The sequence below is a fragment of the Clupea harengus genome, chromosome 10 (assembly GCF_900700415.2).
Source record: "Clupea harengus chromosome 10, Ch_v2.0.2, whole genome shotgun sequence".
Lineage (NCBI taxonomy): Eukaryota > Metazoa > Chordata > Actinopteri > Clupeiformes > Clupeidae > Clupea > Clupea harengus.
The window spans coordinates 8,089,314-8,113,360 of NC_045161.1; the positions used below are offsets into that span (position 1 = coordinate 8,089,314).

General features: G+C 43.4%; 1 protein-coding gene across 2 annotated transcripts; it reads right to left on the reverse strand.

The window, feature by feature from the left end:
- Positions 1 to 255: 255 nt before the first annotated feature.
- chd1l (chromodomain helicase DNA binding protein 1-like) lies at positions 256 to 23,598 on the reverse strand. 2 transcript variants are annotated; one of them, XM_012820548.3, is made up of 25 exons: positions 23,403 to 23,598; positions 22,692 to 22,804; positions 22,255 to 22,361; positions 21,282 to 21,396; positions 20,932 to 20,963; positions 20,725 to 20,806; positions 19,916 to 20,078; positions 19,324 to 19,479; positions 18,924 to 19,016; positions 17,244 to 17,340; positions 16,649 to 16,722; positions 15,921 to 16,031; positions 14,857 to 14,971; positions 12,781 to 12,934; positions 12,026 to 12,203; positions 11,596 to 11,741; positions 10,628 to 10,791; positions 8,419 to 8,627; positions 6,067 to 6,165; positions 5,647 to 5,717; positions 5,234 to 5,348; positions 4,809 to 4,917; positions 4,249 to 4,557; positions 1,443 to 1,524; positions 256 to 806 (listed from the first exon to the last, which is right to left on the reverse strand). In XM_012820548.3, exons 1-25 carry the CDS (start codon positions 23,491 to 23,493, stop codon positions 684 to 686), a joined length of 3,108 nt encoding a protein of 1,035 aa, XP_012676002.2. In that variant the 5' UTR covers positions 23,494 to 23,598; the 3' UTR covers positions 256 to 683. The 2 variants fall into 2 exon arrangements, with proteins under 2 accessions (XP_012676002.2, XP_031431087.1); XM_031575227.2 differs by lacking the exons at positions 22,692 to 22,804; positions 23,403 to 23,598 and having other exon boundaries at positions 21,282 to 21,461; positions 22,255 to 22,338.
- Positions 23,599 to 24,047: the final 449 nt, after the last annotated feature.

Here is a 24,047-nt window from a genome sequence, read left to right on the forward strand (position 1 = left end):
TGTCACAGCTTCAGTTGTCCACCAGAGGGCCCTAGTGGTAACACCCTGAAACCTCCAGATAACTTCCATCCTCATCACTGGACACTGGTCATGTCTTGCCTGTATCATGGACCCTGTTGTGCCTTGCATGCAAGCCTTCATCTGCTCTCAGGACTGATCCATCTTGAAATCAAGACCCATTATCTCTGACCACCAGTGATAGGCTCTGCAATGTGTTAGCTTACACGCCCTATAGAAAACAGCAACATGTACTAATAATAATAATAATGGATTTTATTTATAAAGCACACTTTAAAATACAAAGAAGTCTCAAGGTGCTTTACAGGTTAAACAATCAATCACAGTACATAAAGGTAGCACATCACCACCATATTTGTTAACTAAGTAGCTGGAGAAGGCTCCATTACCTGACACTGTTCTACTGGCTTGCATCCTTCATATATATTATGTCCACATCTGACAATCACTGTATCTTCTTTTCAGTTACGCTCCTATGACATAGCTTTTGACACAGTGTGACACACTTTCAGTGACAAATAAGTCCAAGATGTTTTTCAATACAGGTATAATTTTATTTCCATTACATGAAGCCTAACTTCATCCATGCCACTGTAATTTGTTTTCATTCGACCATAAATAAGCTTTTGGGGGGGTGGGGGTGGGGGTCGGGGGGTGGTCAAGGATCACTGTAGCTTATGCAGGAAAGAGGAGGTGTTGACCTTCTTCTGTTTGGACAAACAGGACTCCAGCCAGGTCATCTGCACAGGTAAGGCCTGAGGGTACTGATGCACAAGCTCCCGCAGCTCCTGAGAGGAGAGACACATGATTTATTTGGCACATTATGAACGCATTAGGAAGCACACCCAGGAGCTGTTTCAGTAGTACAATCTGATCGGGCGCCTAGCAAATCATTCCACTGCGTAGCCAAGCCTCAACACATGACACTCTTGACACAGGGCACAGAAATCAATATACATTTCCATACACTCTAGCACTTGATTGGCATTATGTGAGGCCCTAATACATTTTCTTTAAAGCAGGTCTCAGTACTGAAAAAATGTGAGAACTGGCTTTCAACTACCCAACAAAGACAACCTTTTTTTTTTTAAAGCCTGCTTGAAGCAAGTAGGACTGCCTGGCACATTTCTAAATGCTTCAAGAAAGCATACAGAATGTTTTAAATAAAAGCTATAATTTAATTATTCTGTCAGGATTGATTCACTTCAACCAACAAAAACATTTAACTTTTCCCCACGTAAAGGCATCATTAGTCTACGACCCATAAGTTGGAAACACAACTATACAATGTTTTATTTACCTAAAACCGGCTTCCATCATAATACATACATCAGCACGAACCTTGAATGAAAATGAACTCATGTGAATGAACAGTCTTGCGCTATGCTATGCTATGCGAGGCAGGGGTGAGCAGGTGTGAGTACCTGTGTATGAGCAGGACTATCCACTTCAGCCACAACATGAGTGACACGTGCGCTCATCAGGTCCTCCTCGTGACCGTCATATGTGCAGTTACGGTTAAGGCAAACAAGCTGGACACCTTCCAACCTTCCGACTTAAAAACGTACTTTAAAAAAATCGATAGAGTGTAATAACGCAATATTTTTCAGCATGATATTACATCAATAAATAAGAGCAAAGTGTCGTGATATTTATTTATTTATTTAATATTACGATTTGAATTCTTCTGATAGCATTGCTTCTGAAGGCCACATAATGGCACAAGACCTTGTGCTTTTCTTGCGTCACAGTGGAAATTGGAAAGTAAGTCAGATTCAAGAAAACAAATTTACCGTGCCAAGAGGGCTGCACAGACTCCCAGTAAACGTAACGTAATATATATATAAATACATATATATATATAAAAATCGGAACGTAGAATCGCAGAATCAAATTGCAATACTTACCACCACTGTGCCAATTACCAGCCCTACCAAGACATTCCTTAATGGAAGCGATTCATAGCTTTCGCCATGTGGTCTTAAACACCTAAACCATGAGGATGTGTTGAAACTTGGAATTGACCGATCGCGAAACTCCTCCCTAGAATGGCCCTCGTCCAATCATACCTTAGCAACCGCTACTAAGAGAAGAAGGTCCGACAACTTTGAGGTCTGAGCAGCATGGTGAAGCAGTGTGCTTACGGGACTTTTAGATCTGACATAGAGATTAGAGGGATGCGTGTTTTTTTTCCGCATTTCCAAAGCCCAAAACACAAGAGGAAAGGTGCCGGCGGTGGATTAAACAGTGTGGGAGACCCCACTCCCACCTCAATATATCGAAAAACAAACATATGTCTGCTCCATAGTAAATGAAGCTGCTTGCAGCTAGCTATGATATCTATCTAGCGAACTACGCTATCGCTAGGTATGATAACTAACTGTCTAGTTGAGAGAACATCCCCAAACAGTTATGGTTCATGACAACTTGTATTATTACCACTATAAGTACATAACTAGTCTCTCCAACTAAAGTGTTAATGTTAAAATAAAAATGTTACCGTCAAAATGTTAATGTTACCGTCTGTAAAATTGCACTCTGAGCTATCCTAGCTAGCGATAGCAAACGCCAGCATTGAACAGAACTTTTAACGAACACTTTGTATTTATGCTTGATACAACATTGAACAGAACTTTTAACGAACACTTTGTATTTATGCTGCTGGCGTTTGCTATCTCTGGCCAGGATAGCTCAGCGTGCAATTTTACAGACGTAACATCAACATCGCTAGCTAGGATAGCTCAGCGTGCAATTTTACAGACGGTAACATCAACATCGCTAGCTAGGATAGCTCAGTGTGCAATTTTACAGACGGTAACATTAACATTTTGATTTTAACATTAACACTTTAGTTGGAGAGACTAGCTCGAGCTTAACGTACTGTATCAATGTTGAACAAAAGGCCATTATGAAGTTGTTTTATTTTAATCTTTGTGGCATTTTGTGAATGGGCAACCTACTCCTGAGTATCCCAAGGTATGCATAAGGCACAACCTGAGAGCAATAACCTGGTGATCTGATACAAAGCCATAGCATTACATCAGGATCATCATTTTACAGATACCTCCAGTACCAGAGTGTCTCGCCAGAGACGGAATAAATAATAAGAATAAAGAATCTTTGTAGGTTATTAGCTAGCTTGAAATATTATATACATATCTTACCCAGTGGTGAAATAACATGACTAGTCTACAAGGTTTGTGCTGGTTGCATTTAATGAAGAGGTCGTAGGGTTTCTCATTTTTTTTTATTGAGACCTGTATACTTTTGCTTCGATTATTGTTGTGTCCACTTCGTTGTTGATCTTAATATTTTGGATATCCTTCCACTGCATACTGCAGTCCCTTTTGCCTTGATCTGGAGGATATCGTGGAGGTATTACTCCAAAAATCATCACTCACACTGACAGCTATAGTGCTTGTCCCCGTACTCGCCATGGCTTTTAGCTTGACAGTTCCGGGAATTGTGTCGGACGTAGCAACAGTAACTAAGGGGGCGGGGCCCTGGCGATCGGTCAATTGTAGCTCAAACAGTAATTACAGCTAATCATTTTGGAATGTGTCACTGTCTGCTATAGATGTGTTTTGCATGATGATATTAACCGGTTTCTGGTGGCCTCGTTTGCTCGGTTTCATAGGGTTGTTGTCAATGGTAATGTCTTGCCCGATTGGGAAGAGACAAAGTCTGCCTTGCCTCTTTCCTGGTTCTCCAAAACATTTAATCCAATATCCCTTTGTTCAATTCCGTCTCCTCTACCTAGATCACTCTTCGTGACACCAGAGTGGCCATCGTGTGAACTACTTGCTTTATCTGCCGCACAAATGTGTTTCACATAACGGAAGAATTGCTAATCGCTAACGAGATGCTAGCGGCTAAAACTAGCGAAACCTCTTGAAATGTGCTTACTTAGACACTATGACAAACTAGTTAGTCAACAACTGTCCTAACACAGTCAAACATTAAGCAAGTGCAACACAAGAAAAAGCAAGACGGCAAAAAAGCTACTTACTAGTTCGGCAGACAGTAGAAACCGGGCGGCTTCAGACAAACCTACATAAAGCAGTAATATGCCTACGGACCCTGGTATGGCAATGGCACAGAAGCGATTATCCATATTAAAAGTTATTGTAGCGCCCCAATTTTTTTAAGCTGTTATTTTTAAGGTAAAACTGCTTATCCTAACCCTAACCCTGAAGTACAATTACTGCATAATGCCACTTTAAAGGATATGTGATGAGGTAGCGTGACAGTCTCTTCCTGTCCGAGGCAGCCATGTTGAAGAAGAAGACATGAACGCCGCGCATGAAGTCCGACAGGCTGAACGTAGCCGGGCTGCAACTGGACCCGGCTGGCTCCTGAAAACCGTCTCCCATCGCCGCTCCCTCGGGACTGGAGGAGTGCTGGGAGACGGGTGATGACGGGAGTTCTCTCCGAGCTGGCGGCGAGACGCCCCGGTCACAGGCCGACTGATGGGCGGACGTGGACGGTGTAGAGTTGGATGCTGTGGTGTTGACAGAGGCAGCCCTGCGGTAGTAGTATCTATACAACATTAAGGACTTGACACTGGAAACAGGACCACTGACTGTTAGTCTCTATATTCGCTCCGCTACGGTTAACTTTCTATTAACTATTGTCATGTCATTCCCAAACACGCACACAGTTTCAAAACACAAAACTTGATGATGTCTTCTACTTGTGATGCAGTGCAGCATCTCTAAGCACAACTAATGTTTAGATGGGTGTGTGGGCTGTGAAAAGGAACCGCTTTCCTCTGGAGGTGGGATGGATACATGGATGTCTGGATGCCCCTTGTGACCAGGTGTTTCCGAATGAGCCTCTCTGTGCCATACCAGTTGAAGGCTTTGGTGGAGTGTCCGATGCGGGGTAGATGGACACTCGCTGGAAGAGACAAACACGGAGTAGAATGTAGTTGACTTCAGTCTGAAATGGCAGTTAATTAAGGGCAGAAATGCAGAATCAATGAATTAGTTGGATGGATGGATGGATAGATCAATAGATAGATAGATAGATCGGCAGATACTTTATTTAGGCCCAAAAGGAATGTAGACATATATTTTTGAAATAAGAAATGACTCTTGTCTAAAATATGTTTTCCCTAACTGACTCTTGTTTTCACTCTTCTGATGTGAACTACGTGCACCACTCCACATTCCGCCATGGATTCCCCCTCCGGCTACCACCAAATTCAGAGTACCTCTCATCCCCTTGGCCACCCTGGAGATCTTCCTGAGGCCCTCCTCCAAGGCGCTGAGCAGGATGCCAGAGAGATTGTTTGCCTTGTCTCGAGTCTGGGCCACGATCAGTGCCAGCTGCAAGAAACCAGTGGGTGTCATTGGCACCAGTGCATCAACAAAAACAAGACGTCAACGTGTCAGTGTGTAATTATCCCAGAGGAATGGGTGACCTGTTTCATTGAATACATACATTAAGACGGCATCAACCAAAGTGTGCAAAGACCTTAGGGTAGAACACCAATGAAGATATTATATCAACATTGGTTTTCTTATCCAATAATCTTGCTGGGCGTCTACAGTCCTGAGGTTATAATACATCACAGCCTTCACTCAAACAGCACAGGCACGAAAGCCTCGAATGACGTTCACTCACATGATCTTTCCCATCCAGTCTGGACTGCTTATCATTGATAGGGAAAAACAGCACATGCCCCAGCTCCAAGTCTAAACACAGGCATGAATATGATTAGATCAACGAGAATCTAGTGAACATTGCTCAGTATATGTGTTTGGTGAACTATGAAGGTCCAATAAAGGATATATACACTCAAGCATATATGCAAAATTGCTTGTGTGTAAAGATGGGGGAGAGTGTGTAGCCAGCAACCAAAGTCTTGGTCATAATATGACAACTCTAGAAGCAGTAAACAACATGAAGTAAACAACATGCAGTAAACAACATGCTGCATTTTGAAATGAATCATCTGGTTCAGGTGAATGTGAGGGGTGAGTGTGTGAAGACTGTTGTGCTGCAGTACTGGACACATAAGCAGAGGTGCAGCATGTGGGACACCTTTCATTTTCCCAGCCAGCTCGTATTGCTTGCGGGGCTCGTCCGACCGAAGCTCCAGTGCAGTGAACAGACCCCCTCTGCCCCAGCGGCCACAGTCATCTGTAAACACACACACACACACACACACACACACAAACACACACACATGAATTCACACACACATGTACTCACACACGTACTAACACACTTTCACACACGTACACTTTCACACACACAGTCTGTTGACCCCCTCTGCCCCAGCGGCCACAGTCATCTGTAAACACACACACACACACACACACACACACACACACACACACACGTACTCACACACATACACTTTCACACACGTACACTTTCACACACGCAGTCTGTTGACCTCAGCCTTGCTGCTGTGTTGCTTTCATGCCATAGAGCCTAGGGATGTAAGACTTGGCATTCTGTCACTGAACAAATGCGTATGTTGTCAGTTGAATGGATGTGCCTTTAAAGGCCTCTCAATCTGCAAGTACTCATTGGGTAAATGGATATGTGATGATTCCTTTGACTTGAGGGTGAAATGTGTTGGGCCTGTTGGAAACCCACAACTGAAAGATTGCCGTGTTCGGGCAGATTTCCTGTGAAAACACCACTGTGATACTATGATATAACAGACCCATATTTATATTTAGGGTGTCTGTTTATTCTCCGTAAGTCCAGAAGCACACACAACGCGCTACAATGGAGAGTGTTACGACCCCCTGCGCCTCTGCGGACGGTGTAGTGGCCATGCATGGCCTGCAGGCAACAGTGGGGACGACGAGCCATTGTTGATTGGCTGATTACCTGGGGAGGTGTGGGGGATAAAAAGGATCAGTGGACACCTGTCGCTCGCTCTCTCTCAGCATACAGATCAAGATGATATTTTTCTTGGTAATCCCAGGGGGGGGTACACTTCGGGGTTTGGGGGTTGACTGCATCCATGGTCTGCTGCTTACCCACGAGTTGAGTGTGACTCGAGCCTGGTAAGCCATGGAAGACTAGCAAAGCGAAGTTAGTATTGTGGACAAGTAGGTAAGGTGGGGAGTAGCTCAAAGCCCAAACAAAGGGATTGTTTGCTAGTGCTATGGGCTATGACAGTGGGTTTAATATAACTCACCAGATTTGTTGTGTTTTTTTCCCTTTGAGAGAGCATTCATTTGTGTGTTAGTGTAAGACCGGTTATTCGGCTAGCGGTAGTTGTGGTTTTACCTGCCGCTGCGAAGTGATGTACGGGCTATGATTAGCTTAATGATTCTCAGTGGATGCTTACATTAAATGATAACATCGTTGTCCTTGATGAGATTAGGAGATATGGTCCATAGTGTAGTTTCTCTTCTGTGTTGGCCTTGTCTTCAAAGGCTGAGATGTCTACTAAATGCTACTTGCTCTGTTGTCTCACCACACGTAGCGGTTGGTGTCTTCACATTAGGGCTGAATGGTTAATTGCATTTGCGATTTAATCGCGATATGATAGAACACGATTTTCTAACCGCAACGTTCGCAATTAAAAACGTGGTCTAAAATTTTTTTAAGATGGTACATTTTGCACACAGTGTTTAAAAAGTGCATGCCTTGTGTTTATTCTTACAATGACCTTTTTTAAATTACTTAAATGCACAGTGGCAAAGCCACCGATTAGTTGTTCTTGATTCTGTAATGAGCCGTTAAATAAACATTTTAAATATGGGAAATAATATTTTACACTAAATGTATCTAATATTGTGTTGGTCATATTTAAATCATTCATTACGATTTGTTGGGAAAATTTTTTCGATAAAATAAAAAAATCGCATATTAAATCACAATCGCAATATTTTGGGGAAAAAAATCGCAATTAGATTATTTTCCCAAATCGTTCAGCCCTACTTCACATGGCAAACCCACAGCAGAACGTCCTCTGTGCTTCGTAAAATGTTCTTTCTCCAACACAATGTACTATACAACTTAGCATAATGGGTGTGTCTGGGGGTCTAATTCAAGGTGTGAGGTGGGGGCGTGATAGGAGGGGGAAGCAGTATGGGTTCTACCTAGATATGAAAGATGTGAATGTCAGCCGACAGGGAGGGTCTTGCTGACCATTTCCGTGTTAATGAATGTGATGCATTCTTGGAGGGGTGGAATTCTTATGAGTTGAAAGTTTTTGTTATTTTCATTAGATATTTTTCTTGGTAATCCCAGGGGGGGGGGGGGGGGTACACACACACACAAACCCACACACACACATCACAGACATGAACATAAAGACATGGGCCTACCTACACAGGTCAAAGGGAGTGTCTATGCTAACATATTTGATTTCTGTACACGGCCAGTTGAAGCCTACAGTTGCGTGGTGAGAGGTGTCATGCCTACCAACGCAGTGTACAATGATGGCGTCCTCCTTGGCTGTGTGCGGGTGTGTGACGTCGCCCAGCACGTAACGTATGGCCATGTGCTCAGAGTCAGTGGAGCAGGTGCTAGCAGCATCTTCGTCTCCATCATCCTCTTCCTCGTCCTCACCCTCCGAGTCCAGAGCAGGTAAACACATGGATGTGTACCCGCATGACTCCCACCAGGCCTTCCTACTCAAATCACACACACACACACACACACACACACACACACACACACACACACACACAAACCACAGAAACACACACTGATTAGGGTGTATCTATTTCACATAAGGCCACTGCATTTCACATGATAGGATGTAGGAGTCACACTAACAACTGTCTGTTTTGTACAACGCTTGCTCCAGCAAATAATAAGTAAATAATTTAAGCCTATAAAATCAGTAGGGTAAACAAATGTTTCACTACATTTCTATTTCCTGTATAACACTACTTTAGGCTATTTTCATACTACATACATAGGCTCTTTGTATACATTTCAGTGTTTCCCCTAGGTTTACAGCTTTTGGGGGGGGGGGGGAGTGCGGTGCGGCCACCGACACAAACGCTTAAAGGAATCATGGTGTTCATGTGTTTCTTTTAATGACAGCAGTCAATATAACAACTGAACAATTATTTTAACTGTACATTGAACTAAACATCGGAACATGTCTTTTTATTTTTATGCAGCTTTTGTCTCTGCAGTGTACCTTTTTGGGCTTCTGGAAGAAAATGTTTTGAGATACATGTATTTGCGGCCTAAAATTCCTGATTTCGCAGGAGCTTTTCAAAAAAGTTGCGATGAAAGTTTTTATTTTTAGGTGTTTTTGCAATGAAATTGCCGAAAACAAGTGAAAGTTGCGATAAAAAGTTGCGAATTGTCCTCTTTGTAATTATAATTGAGTTATTTGTTGAAAAATAACTGATTAATAAACAAACATTAATTCATCAAGAACAAAACTATTTAGAAATGGTCCTCTTAATAACCTCACCAATATGCCAAACAATAGATTACCAGGACTACAAAAATGTAGCAAAATAGGTTTTACTTATCCACAACGAAGTGCACATGTTGGCATTACAAAAGGACCATCAGTAAGACTGAATAAAATGTTATGAATGTCTCAGCCTTCATATGACGAAAAAAAACAGCCTGTGTCACTATGATCTGTCTCGTCATCTAACGTCCTGCCTGTGTTTCTGCCGTTCTCATTCTAGGCTTATCAATCTGTTTTGCTATCCTTCTTTATTTATTTTATCCGTATAGGTGTTGATGTTCAATTTCATATATTAATTTAAAGTCGTCCAATTTCAAGTTACCCATTCTTCAACACTAGCTGCTACCTTATCTTCAAACAGAAAGTAACGTTAAATCTCCATGGCAACAGCTCTTGAGGGTTTGGGAAATAATCAGATTTATTGCTTCCTTCATTATTGACAGCAAAATAAATAATTTTCATTACAATGAATAGATTTATTACCAGACTATGTAAAAAAGGGCCACGCACAACTCGCGGAAAATGATAAAAAATGCAAGCCAGATCTATTTCTGAATTTTCGGTGCGGACATGGGCGTACGTTCTGTTTCCACGTCTGTTGTAGCCATTCTCATTTGGCCTCATTCTCGACCCTACCTAGGAAAAGATCTCCGCTGGATTCATGAACACCTGGAAATGTGTTTTTTAAAGCTTAAAAGTGTCCGTAGCTGTGCACTGATTCTTAAGCCCAATTCTGTCCGCTGGTGGGAGCGTGCTCACCTGTGTGTGCGCGCACGTGTCTGTGTGTGTGTGTGTTTGTGCGCATCTTGGCGGAACTCCGCCATGCGTGATACAGAGAGCAGAATTGTAAACCCGCGACCATGTAGAGACAGAAATTACATGCCGTCGTGTAAATAAGATAAATAACATAAGGCTATTTATTTTGTTTAATAAAATAACAAGCTATAGACCTGTTCTATAGGAAAGGTAACCTTAAATGACTTCCGTTGTGATCTGGCGCTTTATAGAAAATAAAATTGAACAAGATTAACTTGACCTTCCAGGGGGGGCGGGGGGTGCAGTTGGGGGGGCGGGGCGCCCCCCTAATATAACGGTAGGGGAAACACTGCATTTCCCCTGTCTTTCCTCACTGATGTCAGTGCTCTCCCATCCTGTCCCTGATAGTGTGGTGTGGCTCTGGACTTCTCTCACCTCTTGAGCTGCCTCTGCTCCTCCTGCCTCTTCTTGCGCTCATCCATCAGCTTGGCCCTCTTGGCGGCGGCCTCCTGCCTCCTCTGCCTCCGCTGCTCCAGCTCATCCGCGCTCAGGGGCCGCTTCAGCCTCATGGGGCTCCGCAAGGGCCCCGCCAGAGATGCCTGTGGGAGAACACACACACACACACACATACGCATACATAAATACACACGCGTGCATGGACACAGACAACTAAACACACGCACACACTCGTACATAAAAGCACACATAGATAAGCGGGTAAGCATTTGTAGACACACACACACACACACACACACACACACACACACACACACACACACACACACACACACACACACAACATTGTATGTGGGTTCATATCTAAACACAACACCTGCACACCTAAATAATAATTCTGCTAAGGCAAAACTAAAATGAAAGATAACAAGAGAGTTGGTATAGTACTTTCCTGATTCATTCAAGGTTGGAGAGTAACATCTCCACGTAATGTGCCTTCAAGCGATCAGATTTCAGAGCAGAACTCCCTGCTTGTTTTAAGAGCAAAGACGAGTGCAAGTACCATGGTTTCTTTTTTGATGTCTGAAGAGTGCAAGAGCCTGGAACTGGTCTATGGAGGGCTGCACTCCCACATGCACTTATTGAGCCCATGATACAACAGCATGGGAGGGCATGACTCTGATGTAACGACGCCCAAGTGACATACAGAGCGTGTGTTCTCAAACAGGGAATTCTCTGAGAAATACTTGGCTTGCCACAGTAATCCTCGGCCAAGGCCATAAAGAAGGTATGGTGTGTTTGTGTGTGCGAGTGGGTGCATGCTTAAATGTGTGTGTGTGTGTGTGTGTGTGTGTGTGTGCGTGCGTGCGTGCGTGCGTGCGTGCGTGCGTGCGTGTTTGTGTGTGTGTGTGTGTGTGTGTGTGTGTGTGTCTATGCAAAATCCTCACTCCAGTTGTACAGCGCAGAGCCCGTCCCTCGTTGCCAGCCTCCTGCAGCTGGGTCAGCTGCTCCTGCAGCAGGGAGGTGAAGGCCTCCTGGTCCTCAGTGCTGGGGTCCCGTGAGTAGTCCCTCCCCTCAAAGTAGTACATGTGGTCTGGGGGACAGAGGAGAGGCAGCAAGGGATCAGTCAAGAGATTCTCCTCACCACCATCAGAGTTCTGTCATTGTCCTAACTGTGTTTTTCAGGTGGGGATCCTATTATAGTTAAAATGCTAAAATCAAGCATGCATTGTCAATCAAACAGCCATTCAATATTTAGTAGCGGTCATGCAATTCACCGCAATTCAGCAAAACGTTAACATTTCTGTATATATGATAACTGATATTTAGTTTTTTATATTAAATGACAGTCTCCTATGAGGGAGATGGAAGTCTCACTCTGGCCATCGGTGTCAGATTCTGCCTCTTCATCCTCCAACGGGATGACGGGATCGTCCTCAGTGAGCCACCGGCCGTTGCGAGACTGACCCAGGATCAGTCCCAGGTCCACATCCTGAACCGAGCTCTCCTCCGACGCTAGTAGCTTATCCACCCCAAACTTCAGGATGTCACTCAGCTGCAGCGGAGAGCAAAGAAAGATGGAAAGAATGATTTCAGAAAAAAGAAGAGTGAAGAAAAGAGGAAAGGGAATAAGAGTGGATGACTAATATTTAAGGACTGATTTATGTCCTCTTAATGAGTGTCAGCATGGGTGCTTGTCTGGGCATGAGTCGTGAGTTAACAAATGCCGCAACAAATGCAAATCATTTCATAACTGTTGCAAAATGCAATTTTCTGGATGTTTTTGTAGATATTCTGTCTCTCACTGTTAAAATAGACCTACCATTACAATTATAGATTGCAAGTGGGCAAACTTGCGAAATCGGCAGGGGTTCAAACACTTATTTTCCCCACTGTATACATGCAGACAGTTTTACAACCACACACACACACACACACACACACACACACACACACACAAATACAAATCACATTCACACAGGTCAAACTAAGACACACACACACACAGTCAGTGTCACATTCACCAACACACACACACAAACACACACACACACACACACACACACACACACACACACACACACACACACAGCCAGTGTCACATTCACACACACAAATCTATGGCCCCTCACCTGAAGTCCGGCGGCAGCAGACTGGGCCTGGTCGAGCAGCGAGAAGCGCCCGTCCTCGATCACGGTGTTAGTGAGCTGCAGTTTGCTGATGGCGCGCCTGTAGACGATCTCCTCCACCGTGTCCCGGCCCACCAGCCTAATCACCTTCACCGCCCTGCACAGCACAAACCAAATGTTTTGGAATGCCAAACCAAACACGATGTTACTTATTTCACCATCACACTGGAAGAATATTCGTGGTTTTCATATACTTTCAACTCATATGAATTCCACCCCCCCAAGAATGCATCACATTCACGCCACCTTCATTAACACGGAAATGGTCAGCAAGACCCTCCCTGTCGGCTGACATTCACATCTTTCATATCTAGGTAGACCCCATACTGCTTCCCCCTCCTATCACGCCCCCACCTCACACCTTGAATTAGACCCCCAGACACACCCATTATGCTAAGTTGTGTATTCCTATAACTAAAATGGAACATGTATAGTACATTGTGTTGGAGAAAGAACATTTTACGAAGCACAGACGACTTAGGTTCTGCTGTAGGTTTGCCATGTGAAGACACCAGCCGCTACGTGTGGTGAGACAACAGAGCAAGGAGCATTTAGGAGACATCTCAGCCTTTGTAGACAAGGCCAACACAGAAGAGAAACTACACTATGGACCATATCTCCTAATCTCATCAAGGACAACGATGTTATCATTTAATGTAAGCATCCACTGAGAATCATTAAGCTAATCATAGCCCGTACATCACTTCGCAGCGGCAGGTAAAACCACAACTACCGCTAGCCGAATAACCGGTTTTACAATAACACACAAATGAATGCTCTCTCAAAGGGAAAAAAACACAACAAATCTGGTGAGTTATATTAAACCCACTGTGTGTCACTAGCAAACAATCCCGTTGTTTGGGCTTTGAGCTACTCCCCACCTTACCTACTTGTCCACTATACTAACTTCGCTTTGCTAGTCTTCCATGGCTTACCAGGCTCGAGGCACACTCAACTCGTGGGTAAGCAGCAGACCATGGATGCAGTCAACCCCCAAACCCCGAAGTGTACCCCCCCCCTGGGATTACCAAGAAAAATATCAAACGAAAATAAAAAAAACAGCACTCCGAAAGAAGCATCGCACTCAGCTGGAGAACTCTATCTACAGTAGTTTGCTCTGTTTACTCAGCGACTCACCCACTGTTACTATCCTGCACTCCAAACACCACTATCCCTGAAGAGGTCCCAATTTTTATGTTATGGCCAGCTCGTGTGACCACAACATAAAACATCGGAGGTAGACGACAAAGTTATCTTATTAAATTACGGGTATTTATTAAGTCCATACAAGGTACAAAGCAAAAGAAGACGTGTCTATGGGGGGGGGGGGGGGGGTGATGATCTGTATGCTGAGAGAGAGCGAGCGACAGGTGTCCACTGATCCTTTTTATCCCCCACACCTCCCCAGGTAATCAGCCAATCAACAATGGCTCGTCGTCCCCACTGTTGCCTGCAGGCCATGCATGGCCACTACACCGTCCGCAGAGGCGCAGGGGGTCGTAACACTCTTCATTTTGGCGCGTTTTGTGTGCTTCTGGTCTGTTATGGAGAATAAACAGACACCCTAAATATAGATATGGGTCTGTTGTATCATAGTATCACAGTGGTGTTTTCACAGGAAATCTGTCCGAACACGCCAATCTTTCAGTTGTGGGTTTCCAACAGGCCCAACACATTTCACCCTCAAGTCAAACGAATCATCACATATGCATTTACCCAATGAGTACTTGCAGATTGAGAGGTCTTTAAAGGCACATCTATTCAACTGACAACTGACAACATACGCATTTGTTCAGTGACATATTAATGAATGACATTGGGATGCCAAGTCTTACACCCCTAGGTCTTTGGCTCTATGGCATGAAAGCAACACAGCAGCAAGGCTGAGGTCAACAGACTGCGTGTGTGAAAGTGTACGTGTGTGAAAGTGTATGTGTGTGAGTACATGTGTGTGTGTGTGTGTGTGTGTGTGTGTGTGTGTGTGTGTGTGTGTGTGTGTGTGTGTGTGTGTGAGAGAACCTTGTCTGGCCAATCCGGTGGGCTCGGGCAGCAGCCTGGAGGTCATTCTGCGGGTTGAAGTCACTGTCCACAAATATGACTGTATCAGCAGCTGTGAGGTTCAAGCCTACACCACCTGTGGCACAGAGAGGGGGGGGAGAGAGAGAGAGAGAAAGAGAGCTAGCAGAGAGGAGCCAGTACACCTTGAATCTCGGGCTTGCTAATACCTGTCTGCTTCTGCTACTCTCTTTGATGCTGTTTCAAAATTCAATTTTGACTTGACATATGATTTTGTACTTACAAGCCAGACAAATTCTACTACTTTTAAAAATGAATCCCAGGCCAAATGGCTGACACACAAACTATACTCTCCTTCCAATCCTCTGGCGGCCAGAAACAGTATTGTGCTATGCACGTTCAGATTCAGACACACAAATATAATAATGTGCATGTAGTTGGATCACAACACTGGCATAAAAAGTTGTGGTTCCTAGACATTTCAATGTGTTGTCCCTCTTTGACAGTGAGAAGAAAAACAGCCAAAGATTGAGACTCTCATAAAGCGTATTAGCTATTAACAAAAAAAAACAGATGGCTGTAAGCAGTTTCATAGTTTTTCTTTGACATTGTTTCTACATTTGAACAGTTAAACATTTCCAATGTCATTTCATGAATCAGTTAAACTCAAATATTTGATCAGTTAAACTCAAAGCTCTTGTTTGAAACGGATCAAATGTGGCCTGATCAAATACGTTTTCATGATTGTTCCATTCCCTGGATCAGTTCGTGTAAGGCACATGTCTGTTGTACTAATGATTAGGCTAGCTTTCCCTTCTACCAAGTAGGCCCCACGGTAGGCCCTGACCATATTATATAAGTGCAAAATAGACTATAAACTCATCACCACATAGGTGATTCAGGCTACTGGGCTGTAAGAGCAGTGTCATACTTAATTTGACCACTAGTTGGTTCTCCTTCTGTGTTTTCACCCTGGACTTGCGCCCCCCCCCCTGCGAGAACCACTGCTCTATAGCATATAGGCGCAGAAAAGTGGAGAGCATTGGGTGAGAATACAGGACACCCACCAGCCTTGGTGCTGAGGAGGAAGACAAAGACATCCTTGGTGCTGAAGTTCTTGATCGCTAGGTTACGCTCCTCGCCACGTACGGAGCCGTCCAGACGCTCATAGCTGTAACCTGCAAGCACAGCAAAGTCAGCATAAATGTGTTTGGAGTTTTCTGAAACACATGCACACACGTGCACACAGGAAACAGACATGTGCATTTCCTGTGTGCGTTCGAGGCGGCGGAAGGGAAAGAGCGGCGCTTGGGCGGTGAAAGGAGCGTCTTTCCTACGCAGCCATCAAGGTCAAAACCCCCACAAACACCGCAAGCTTTCGAACAGGAAGGACTTCAGCTCAGCAGCCCTGCAGCTACACACGCAAACTTGGCAGGCGACAGTAAAAGCACTATTACATGAAATAACACGACGTTCTTATCAGTTTCTAGTGTATGCTCACATAACATACTGGTCTCATCAGTTTATTTCACATGATCTTATCAGTCAGCCAGTGAAACTAAAAAAGCATTAACAGGCATAATGATGTTTTTTATTCTCAAGGATGGCATAAGATCACTATTGACTGAAAAGAAAGACTTTTCAAAACACAGTCTGTTTTTGAGCCTACCAACACAGAGTCAGGGGCCACAGCCAATCAAAAAAAAGGATGGATTTTGATTTGTCCAACAGCCATATTGGGGGAGTAGTGATTTAAAGTACACTGATGTATTCGGACAGCTGAAGTCCTCTGTACCTCTGTATTCCAAATAGTCCTGGAGGATGTCCAGCACTCTGGTCATCTGGGAAAACAGCAAAACACGATGGCCCCTGGTTGTATACACGCAAGTAACACACGCACACACAGACACACAAACAAGAAATTAGTGGGGGGGTATCAAACGCAACTGTTATGAACTACACAGACAAACATATTTCCATTTTAGAATATCTTTATGGCTGATAATACTATATTACACTGTATATTCAAGGAGCACCTTTCTCCATTTTCATGCAATGAAAAATACATTGCAGGATACAGAACCACATTTCAAAAGCCATGAGTTTTGGGCAGATTTGACGTATTGATTTAAGGTTTTTCTGTTTAAAATATCAAACCATGCACGTCCTGTCAATAAATGCCAGCCTTGCATTAAGTCACGTTGTGTTAAAGTGGCATTATGCCGTAATTACATTATTGTACAGGATTAGGGTTAGGATAAGCAGTTTTACCTTAAAATAACAGCTTTAAAAAAATTGGGGCGCTACAATGACTTTTAATATGGAGAATCGCCTCCGTGCCATTGCTATACATTTAGACTTGTGTCATAGGTCAAGAGGCTGTGACTCACTCTTTGCGCAGATATGCTAAAATACTGTCCAGTAGAACGAGTTTGCCACTGGCCTCCACCAGATGTTCACCCATCTCAAAGGGCTCTGGCTCCACACCTGCCAGAAAGACAGTGATGAAAAGAACGAGAGAGACAGACAGACAAATAATTTGAGAACTAGGAGTATAGTGCATAGCGGGCCATTATATGACCGTCGCACAAAGCGAGAGAATGAGCACGGACGGATTATGAAATCTCGTCCCCTGGACACGAAAGGCCTGCTGGGCCCTTCAACTCCCATACGTGCGCGGCAAGAAGCAACTGACAGTCCAACCACCCTGTGTTTGCGTGACATATTCAATACCTGTAGATGGCCTACAGCAGTCACACCACATCAACACATGATGCAATGAAAATTCTGTCAGGGGGCCCCTGAATTCTTAGCAGAGCCCCTTTCACGGACACACATACACGCTAGTCATTCAAGGGGATATAGGACCTCACATATGGTGCAAAACATACATACATTTAAAGCAGTACATGTCTATAATGCTCAGACTAGCTCTAGAGCACTTGCATTCAGGCTGGGGGCCCAGGTAGATATTTGTGTATTATTATATGGCTCTTCAGAATGTTCCAAAAAGTACCGTTGATTTGAATGGGCCATCCCAACGTTCACAGGTGAATATTTCTTGATATTCACCGCTGCAAAAAGATATTGACCGCTGTCATTGGCAACAGGTTTTGTGCTTCTAATTCACATCTTTCATATCATTCCGCAAGTAGTCCGGTCATTTAACGTAACAGACTCATTGTAATTTGAAGTCAGCAAGTAATGGGTTGCTACGCAACACCTGAAACTTAAAAGTTCTATTTGCTTGAAGAATTATTTATTTCTCAGCGGAAATCACGAAACGGCAACTAAATCATTAAAAAGAGGTATTTTGGAGGAATGTCTTCTATCGTTTTTGGCAAGTAACCGTATAATAAGCGGGATAATGTATTGTCCGTCGGGGTGCTGTTCGCCCCGTTGGGATTTATTTTTGGATAATGACCTCCGGACAATACATTATCCCTTACTTGCTACGCTCCTTTAGGGCCAACCCAGCTGGGGTTACTTGGTGCAGGGACCCTGTGCCCGACAGGCCTGTGTGGTAATCCAAATATTTTCTGTTCCAAGAAAAGTGTGTGATCTTGAATGATAACGACTCTGGCAAACAGAAAATAAAGGTTTATTGCATGGCTATTACTATAACATACTATAGCTATAGTTTGTGGATGTGGCGGCTGTACACTGTGAGTTATGTTCTGTGTTTTTTTTTTCCCGAACTGTCTAGTGAATATGAGGCATGAGTGTGACTTTGTAACAAATATATTCCTGTGTTCAAAATGAACAAAATGTGTACATAAGGAACAATACAACAATTATTTGTATAAATGTAGAGTATCTACATTCAAAGCATTCAAAGAGTGTGGTAGTGATACAGCGTGGCTAAAATCATACTAAGTTGCATGTGAGTTGGTGAAGTATCTAAGTATATGATGTCGTCAACCAAATATTGGTTGGGGTTTTAGCAAAACTCTAACGATACCAGTCATCTGTCCAAACCCTCCCTAGTTTCTGGTGGACATTTGAGACCCAATGGTAGACTTGGGCTATTAGTCGTAACTCAGCTACTCGTTTCATTATCAGGGTCTCACCATCAAATAGGTAAGGGTGGTCCACACACTTCCTCAGCTGCATGAGAATGTTCAGTAGTCTGGTCTTGCTGGCCTGTTCGGCCCCAAAGGCATCTGCAATTAGAGGATGGCAGTCGAGTCAGAAAGAGACACACGCATCCAGCAATAAAGTCAGTCACGTACAAACTAAAGCTAACTCACCCATGTTTGTGCTTGTTTAGGTTTGCCAAGTTTTTAAATTAGCTTTAGTTCATGTGCAGCAGAATTTGCTTGTTGTCAGTTGTCTGCCAATGAAATGAGGCCCCTTGTGGTCACATACAGAACAACACCTACTACACACTATGCACACACTATGCACACACACACACACACACACACACACACGAAGAGAGCAACGGTGATGTGGAAAACTGCCTCTCACCCAGGTCCTTCATGAGGAGGGCCTTGTAGTATTTTTTCTGCAGGGCCGACATGCCGTGAAACATCACCAGCTCCGTCTTCTTGGGCAGCTCGGCCGCCACCTCGGCCTTGACCCTTCGTAGCAGGAAGGGCTGCAGGACGCGGTGGAGCTCGGCCGCTGTGGACCATCGACAGGTTACAGTGACTTACACATACAGGATTACATTGAAACAGGACACCCTCTGCAGGACAATAACTTCCAGAGGCTCCATGTCACTAGCTTGATATTTCCCATTAGAGATTCCATATGGTTTGACAGAGAATACCAGAGCAAACACACCTGTCTTAAATGCCCTCAGGAGATCATGTACAATTAGTACTGGCCTATTTAAGACTATCATGGATTACCATGATGTGACATGTTCATAAGCCCCGGTATGTGATCTGTGATGTGAACAACATTGGACAACATGCAAATTGGACAACTCTTGAGAAATTATCTACTCAGCCGGAACTGTACAGGTTTCAAAACTGTCTAATGATCTCTCACAGGGCCTCCCGAGCTGAGTATTAAAACCGCTGGGGTGTGAGTGTAGGGGGGGAGAATACTGTACCCAGGGCTGGGCAGGTCTGGACATCTGCATAGGTGCTGACGAAGCTCTCCACCTGGTCACCAGGAAAAAGGCTGGGCTGGATGAAGCTGAGCAGCGAGTAGACCTCCTGCAGGTTGTTCTGGATAGGCGTGCCGGTGAGCAGCACCCTAAAGCCCACTGAGAACTGAGTGTGGGGGCAAGGGACAGGGAGAGGAGAAGACAGTGAAAACTGGGAACATCACAAATGAATCACACAATGACCAGTTTGGACTTCGGATGGAGCAAAGGAAAAACATGATCTCAACACAGTGTAATACTTTCAAATGTTTTTTTTTTTTTTTTTGCAGGGCCCTGAGGAGATGACATGTCATGACGATGACATGACACGAGGGTTTCAATAAAATTACCAAGAAATTGGCACCATACCAGGCAATTACATGCCACATTACAGTTCATTATAATACATATTACAGTCATGCCCAAGCATACCATGCTATTTTTCTTGAAACCCTCGTGTCATGTCATCGTCATGACATGTCATTTCCTCAGGGCCCTGCAAAAAAAAAAAAAAAAAACATTTGAAAGTATTACACTGAGCCGGTCCAAATGAAAATCAGCCAAGTCATTTTTGTGTAATCTTGCTGATGAACGAACAGACAAACAAACGGGCGGAGGTATATAAGACGATGCACCAGTGCTATGAAATTTAATTTTCCGGATTCCAAATGGTCAAGACCAACCTGTGTCAGGTCAGAAGAAGGGAGTAAAACAAAAAATAGACTGAGAGGAAGATGAGTAGTATGATGATGAAAAAGGGAGAGAGTATACACCTGGTTTAGTGTCTGGTGTAACAAAGAGTTCTGATTCTTCAACCTGTGTGCCTCATCCACTACCAAGATCTTCCACTTCCACCTAGAAAAACCACAAACAAGCTGAACATGTCTGGATACAACAGTTGAATGTTTCACCATTGTGTTGTGTCCTTGTGGAATTGTGAATTAATCTCTGGTTATATTAAGAAAGAGAAAAAAACGTACCTTCTTAAAAACGAAGCATCTTTAAGGCACATCTGTCAAAAAACAGGGAAATACTGAGTAAACCAAATGACAAATTGTCTATAGTAATAAACATATATTTAAATACTGAGTAAACCAAATGACAAATTGTCTATAGTATTAAACATATATTTACCCCTCTATATCTTCATGTTATTGCACTACCAACAGGGACTATACTTTTACTGTATTGTTTCATAGGCTTGACATTGCATCTGATGTCAACCCCTCATAAGAAACCATCACATCTTACAGTACTGAGGTCTGTGGGCACCACCAGGTGGCTCAGGTTTTCAGCGAAACTGTAAATTACGTAAACACTCAAGTCTCACCTCATAGGTAGTGAGTAAGACATGAAAGTGTCCGTCATCCAGCAGCTCCCTCTGTAGCTCCGCCCTCCTCTCCTTGTCACCGGTGTAACACACCACCGAGAGGCTGGGGGAGAAGCTGAGAGACACAATGGCGTCTTTACGAACGTCTCTGTTCATGCAGAGGGCAGTAACCATTACACCCTGGGGAAAAAATTATATCTGAACCGACATCTCGCACAATTAATAGTAGCAAGGGTAGTGTCTCACTGAATATAGATCATAGACTCCCACTAGTGGTGTACTGATGTTTGGTAATCCACTCTTTCATGAAGGAAGTTGAAAACCAACCATTTATTTACATGAGGTACTGAGATGTCGTTTTTTTTTTGGCCCAAAGTGATGGGTCCCAGGCTTACAAGACCTTGAAATGTCACAAAAATCCTGCCTTTCAAAAGCCTCTTACATAATTTCCTCCTGACCTTTTGACTCCTAACATCCTCCTACACAGAAATATGAGCAACGCTTCAAACCCAACCTGTTACTCTCTGTTCAGGGCACATGAGAGAAGTGATAGGGGAAGTGGGAGTGCTGTGTATTAATACTGAGAGAGACAGACACCCATCCACCCACAGAAGATATGAGTACATGGGAACAGCCTCACACAAGTAAGGCTGATCACTTTAAAGGGACTGTTTGCCACATGCAGTGATGACAATTTATTGCACATATTTTTTAAACATATCTTTTTATGTCTGCAATACTGCCCCCTCAACTAAGGATTCCAGGTCTGAGGTGAATCTAACGATTACAAATCCAAACTCAATAATAAGATGGAAAGGAGAGATTGACTTATCTACCCCATAATATGACTTAAAACAGAAGATATGCAGATATATGTAAATAGCGCATTAACAGAAGATGCAGCAGGTCCAAGACCAAAGTCCACAGTGGATCTGCTCTCTTAAAGCCCAGAGCTTAAGCTCAGCTTCCTTACCGTTGCATCTCCTGTCTCCAGTTCTCCAGCACAGACAGTGGACTCAGCACCAGAAAAGGCCCTGCTTCACCCAGAGCTCCTTTGGTGTAAACCAACAAGGATATTGTCTGAAGAAGGCAGAGAAATTGTTAAAGAAAGTTGACTGATCAGCCAGGTTAAGGCTAGGTGGCCTAACGACACACCTGCAATTCTAGAACTATTAGTCCATTCAATGACACACGGAAATATTTGGCCTACCGGTTACCATGACTGATCATAATGAAGAAATGAATAGCCTAATTAGTTAAAAAAAAAAATTAAAATGTATAACTCACTGCATCAATGCTATATCATTAACAGGTCTATAAAATACTTCAGATCTATCCAGTAAAATAAGATATTTTGGCAAGAAATGACTTCTGTAACTTACAGACAGATGTTGCTGGATAAGAACTAACCTGACATGTCTTACCAAGGCCCATCTCATCCCCTAAAATACAACCTTCCTGATGTTTCAGGCACTGAGTCAGCCACCTCACACCATCCAACTGATAGGACCTCAGCTGAATGCCTGTCAGATACAACCACAGAAGATAACCAGTCATCATGTTTACCATGAAACATGTTTTTTAGCACTTTTAAAATCAGTTTAACAGAATGAATTCACATTCAAGAAAGCAACCAGAAACTCTGGGTAAAACTGATGATTTGGCATGAAAACAGGTCTAACACAATAATTATATGGTTGACAAGAGGTACAACAGAAAATATTTGATTGACGTCTTTTAGAACTGCTGCATAGTTTTGATCACGTTACAGACAGCTGCACCTAGCATTTAGCTATATTATTCAACATGATACAACCCATCAAGCATAGCCTTAGTGAGAGTGCTGATGACAATAATAGTATAGAGTCTGGGGCATGTACTGGCATGCTCAGAACAAGACACACATTCTGGTCCAGGTTACAAGGTTCCTCCTTAATAAGAAAAATGCCGAGCCTAAATTACATTTCTGGAGAAGCTGTCTAAAGTAACGCATTAAGAGACTTGGACACTACAAATTAGTTAACAAAGACAGCTTGAAGCTATTGATACATAACTTAACAAAGATCTAGATAGTTAGCCAGCTAACTACCTAGCTGACTTTTAACGGTAGTTATCACCCACCTATCAACCCCCAGCGTTTTAGATCATTTTCCGACAGATCTGAGATATCTTTATCTGGTATCTTAGACGCTCTTCGAACAAAAGTAGACATGATTTGTCAGAAAATGTAAACACTTCACTGCAAGTAAAGTTCCAAAACAGCACAGTGAAGCGCGCCACTTTGACGTAGTTGCCACAACTTCCTTGAAGAGGCGGGAGTTTCGGTTCAAGCTATGCCACTATTGGACGGTACTAGCCATGTGGTGGCTATCTTACTGAGCGTCATAGCATTTGGGCCAGAGCTGTAGACATTTTCAGTGTGGACTACTGACATCTCCTCTAACTTCTGACAGGCTTTGAAATTGTGTAATTGGGAGCGTAGCAAAATAACATGATAGGGAAACTATTATTTGGGGTTGATGGGTATTATTGTTGCCAGTTCATATTGGTCAAATACATTTGTCCAGACTAGTCAACGTTACCACTACCGAAGTGACAATCAGATTTTCAATAGCCTAGGCATAATGGTGTAGATCTACACCTTGATAGGTCAAAGCCGACATCAGCAGAATGCACAGAAATCTACATAGGTCTTCTTCTAGAGTAAAGAAGTAACTTTCTGCTATAGGGGCACTGACACATTTTCATGGCAAAACATCACATGTG